This window comes from Artemia sp. Qi Xiang Cuo, chromosome 12 (genome assembly GCF_049724085.1).
Source record: "Artemia sp. Qi Xiang Cuo chromosome 12, ASM4972408v1, whole genome shotgun sequence".
In the NCBI taxonomy this organism is placed as follows: Eukaryota; Metazoa; Arthropoda; class Branchiopoda; order Anostraca; family Artemiidae; genus Artemia; species Artemia sp. Qi Xiang Cuo.
The window spans coordinates 64,719,845-64,724,581 of NC_142805.1; the positions used below are offsets into that span (position 1 = coordinate 64,719,845).

The 4,737-nt window shown below is 35.3% G+C and overlaps 1 protein-coding gene across 4 annotated transcripts in view; it reads left to right on the top strand.

Moving 5' to 3' along the window:
• Positions 1 to 2,957, top strand: part of LOC148946406 (zinc finger Y-chromosomal protein 1-like) — an 87,400-nt gene extending 84,443 nt beyond the window's left edge. For all 4 annotated transcript variants that reach the window (XM_089098444.1, XM_089098447.1, XM_089098446.1 and 1 more), the window contains exon 9: positions 1,040 to 2,957. In XM_089098444.1, the coding sequence (XP_088954570.1) occupies positions 1,040 to 1,427 (388 nt within the window). In that variant the 3' untranslated portion in view covers positions 1,428 to 2,957. The remainder of the gene's footprint in view (positions 1 to 1,039) is intronic.
• The last annotated feature ends 1,780 nt before the right edge of the window (positions 2,958 to 4,737 follow it).

Below are 4,737 nucleotides of genomic sequence, written 5' to 3' on the forward strand. Positions count from 1 at the left end.
TGGATATACTGTTCATATACTTGATACAACTGTTAAAGGCTTTAATTGACCTTTGGTCTGCTTTAACGTGAAAAATGAAGCTTCGCCTCGACTCTTGACACGAATCTGAAGTCTCATATGGTTCATCTGCTTCAAAGCTGTTCCTACGTTATCACTTCTTGGTCTTGCTGCAGTATCAAATTTTGTATTGTTTATAATTTTGTGTTAACTGGGAGTTGGAATATTCTCATTTTTATTGTCATCTTCGATTGATTAATTTTTTTATCCATTCTCGAACGCTGGTTTCCTAGAATCAGGTCTCTAATGTTATCAAATTCTTTTGTTTGTGCTTGTTATTTAGGTGTCACTGGCACTCCCTAATTCCTTTTCTTAAAAAATATGTGCCAAAATTCCTCTTCAGTGCATATTTGTGTTGTGGCCCTATATTTGGTTACTAGATTACAAAATTCAAAAATTTTCAACGTTTTTGAAAATGGAAAACTAGTTATTGTTTATTGCAGTGGTTCTCAAGCTGTGTTACGCGTACCCTTGGGGGTACGTAAAACGTTTTAGGGGATACCCAACCGGCGGGCAAAAAAATAAACAACTCTTTTACTCTAGGACTGGCAATTTTGCTTATATTTTAGCAATAGTTTACTTAGTATCTGTAACTGAGAGGGGTACCTAAAATGTTTGGTGGGTAAAAAGGGGTTCAATGTCTAAATAACTTTGAGAACCACTGGTTTATTGTATAGCGGTATATAATTGATGGCTCGTAAACCTTTGGAGTAGAACTAGAGGTAACGGGAAGTGACCAGAAACATCCTCATACTTTCGTATCCGTTTTCGCCTATTTACATTTTTGGAGTTAGGGACGATAGTTGGTTTATACTTCAAAGACTCTCGTACCCACCACCCCACCCCCCCCCCAACTCCACTCAGTTATGTCTTGCTAATCCTTTAGCGAGACTTAAGTTTGAACCACCCCTAGTGTTCATTTTTCTAAATTCTTAACATTAGTGTTCTAATCAATCTAATTAGTGTTCTTATTTTCTTTTAGATGTACGCAAGTGTTTGCAGATGATTCATCATGTCGAATGCATATTGTCATCTCGCATCTACAGATTAAACCTTATCGTTGTATAATTTGTAATACAAAATATTGTAGAGATTTGTCTATGAAGGACCACCTAAGAAAAATTCATAATATCGATGACGAAGATTTATCCTCGGGGATTTATGTAGAAACTAGAAGCCTTGACAGCATAGATTTTATTGGCATGGAGCCAATATTATTGACAGAAAATACTTTCGATAAGTCTGCTGAAGTTTCTGAGGGTTCAAGTTTGGACTATTATTTCAGAGATCAAATTAATGATAGTGCAGTAAATTGTAGTGAAGACATGTTTGTGAATCTGATACCCGATGTGATTATAAGTGAAGCTTGATGTCGGTGTGCATCCTCATTTGTGTTTCTCAGCACATTCCACCCTTTCAATTGATTCCAGTTAAAAATTACAGGGAGGGGAATGACATCTTTCCCCTTTCTCAAGCTCTAACTGATTTTACTGTGCCTGTTACAAATTTAGAATTGTATTTTTGAAAGTTTGGTTAAAATACGCTGATGCAAATTAAGCAGTCTGTCTGGGGAGAGAAAAAACCTACATTTGTTTGGCGCGGAGGGGGGTTTTCTTACTTTCATGTAGTTTTTTCCTCTTTTTTAATTACCATATTTCCCAATAAATATGGAAGAATAAAAATAGCATGGAAAATAAGCAGTTATCTAATAAAAATAATATTTCTACCTCCTTGGCAGTGTTCTGATAAAAAAATCGAAAAAAAACAAAAAAAAAAATGAATAAATATTATGAAGTATCCAACTTTCCACTTTCCAATACATTCCTTTAATGAAAAGTCTGACCCTTTCCGTATAATTTCCAACCTTATTATATAAATCTACTCCCTTCCTATATAAATCTGCTGAAGTTTCTGAAGGGTCAAGTTTGGACTATGGTTTAAGAGATCAGTTTAGTAGTAGTGTAGTAAATTGTAGTGAAGACATGTTTGTGAATCTAATACCTGATGTGATGATAAGTGAAGTTTGATATTGATTTGGATCTTAATATGCATTTCCCAGTACTTTCCATTCTTCCCATGGATTCCAGTTAAAAAGGACAGGTTGGAGAGTGAACTCTTTCCCCTTCAACAAGCTCTAAATGATTTTACTGTGCCTGCTATGAATCTAGAATTGAATCATTTTTTGAATTTTTTGAAAGATTGGTTAAAACACCGTTGTACGTAATCCAGTAATCCGTCATGGGAGAGGGTAAGGGCAATAACTGTGTGGAGCGAAAGGGGTTTTTCTTGCTTTCATGTAGCTCTTTCCCCGTTTTATTTTTCCGTCATTATATGGTAGAAATTAAAATGACATTGAAAATATGTAGTAAGCTGCGAAAAAGAAGATTTTAAACTTCTTGTCCATGTTTTGAGGGGGATTTTAAGTAGCAATTTTAAGTAGCAAACTAGCAACTTTCCAACACGTTCCATCAATTGGAAATCTAACTAGACTACTTTAAGTAGCAACGTAGCAAACTTTTCTCTAGGCTTTGTGGCCCTCTCGTGACCTCTTGTTTCCTACGAGGACTTCAGCCCATCGCCCCCTCTCTCTGGGTGCATGCCTCTAAAAACTTCACCGACATACCTATAGGCTAAAAAAATCTTAATAAGCATGAAAATTATGTAACTCATTTTTTACTTAAAGGCTAGATTCAGTAAGTCTGTAAGTCTAATTAAAAGATAATTGATTTCCACGTAATACTCTCCATTCACAAATGGGCCATTGGAGAGTTTAATGAATTGCATTTTGAAGTATGAAATATGAAGTCTGAATCTATTTCAATGAAATATGAAATAGGAAGTAAAATCTGATGAAGTATGAATTGAAATTTTCGTTATTATATTTTGGAGATTATGTGAAGCTCCAAAAGTTTTCTAATCGTTTTACAAATTTGCAGTCATCGCCATCTACAAAAACGCGGTAGCTTAGCACCTTCGCTAGAAAAAAGTCTTAGAAATAATTCTTTAAAACTTAGAATTTTAGATATAAATTCAGGGTTCAGCATTAAATTGGATGAAGTTTATCTTTTGATATTTTTCATTCCCTTTTTTAACGCTTTTTTTTATGAATATGTTTTGGCTGAGAATATTGAGCTGATTCCTCAAGTGCTTTAACCAGTATAAATTTTCTTTCATACTGTCTCTGTCACTCCTCAGAATTTTCCCAAAGATCTTTCTTCCAAGCATTACAGTTCTAAGTTTGGAAAATTTGGATAATTTATGTTCAAAATTTATCAACAGCTCATCCAGAAATATATTTTTTGCTTCTATATTGCACTTTTCCTTAACTTAACATAATCTTACGTAACGTGAAGTTCTATGCAGAGCTTGGGTCTGCTTAGCACTGCCTACACTGACAGAATTTACTCTAAGATTACGTGACTTAACGTGAAGTCTGGAGTTATGCTATTGTGAAAGGTTCTACCTCGCGGTGTGAAAGCACCCTAGCTGAATGTTTGTCAATCCTGTTTTTCCATCCATGTAAGCCATTCTTCTGTGTGTTATCATTCCATTCTGCTTCAAAGGCTATTATGACATTGAATATTCCACAACAATATTTTTTCTCATGTTTGTTGTAAGGAAGAAAGACCGTTGTCTCAGCGTGTCTGAATTTACCACTGAGGCCCTTTGAATGGTGCAATTAAAAATTTCACTTGGATTTGTTTTTCTGTACCAAATGGTACCAAAATGTACCTTTGTGTTTTGTTTACCTCTACCTTTTGCACAGTATTCGTTGCGATTCGTCTACTTTTCCCGGTAATGTTTATAATGATATGCTTATTTGTGTATATTTTGTATATTTTTTTCCAAAATTTGTATATGTGTTGTCTAGATGTCGGTATTGTTTGTTATGGTGGCGAACAGAACAACCATGAAATTCGATTTTTACGCCTCCTGAAATTTTATGTTTGTTAGCATACGTGGTCTATACACAGTAATCGTCATAAGTAATCAGCTAGAATCGAACAGGAGTCGAATTTTGCTTTGGCAGCCAATTTTTGTGCCTCTCATTGAAAGAGCTTCACTGATTAAGTGATCTGGGTAAAATTGAAGCGAATTTTCGCCTGCCGGATTTTTTTCCCCCCTTTTTTCTTTGGGCAATACAACACCAGCAAACAATTGATAGGTGAGGAGTATCTAGTTAGATCAACTTGACCTCTGTTGACGAGGTAGGAAGGGGGGGGGGGCAGTACTTGTCATAAGCAGATTTACTAGAAGGAAACGTGGGATCTCAACCACAATTGGTGGGAATTAAGAGCTACTCTGTTAGTTATCCTTTTTTACTGGTTTGAAACTGATTCGACCTCTTTGAAAGGTCTATCAATTTACCTGCCTAATAATAAGGCCCCTATAGACGAATATATGTTTCGCTTGTTTTCTGCATCAGGGTTGAAAATTTCAGTTCTGCTGCTGAAAGTTGCCTTTGAATATAATTTTCCTGATTGATGTGTCGGCATATATGTAACATTTGCTTTTTTTTATATATGTATGCGAAGGAGTTTTTTTTGTAGTTTTAAGAAGACATGAGAATGTTGCTTTGAACAAGACGTATTGGCTGAAATTTACATAGTGATCAAATGATGAAAAAAGACTACTGTCCATACTTCCGTGCTATAAAGTGTTCTTTGAATCCCTTGGCTT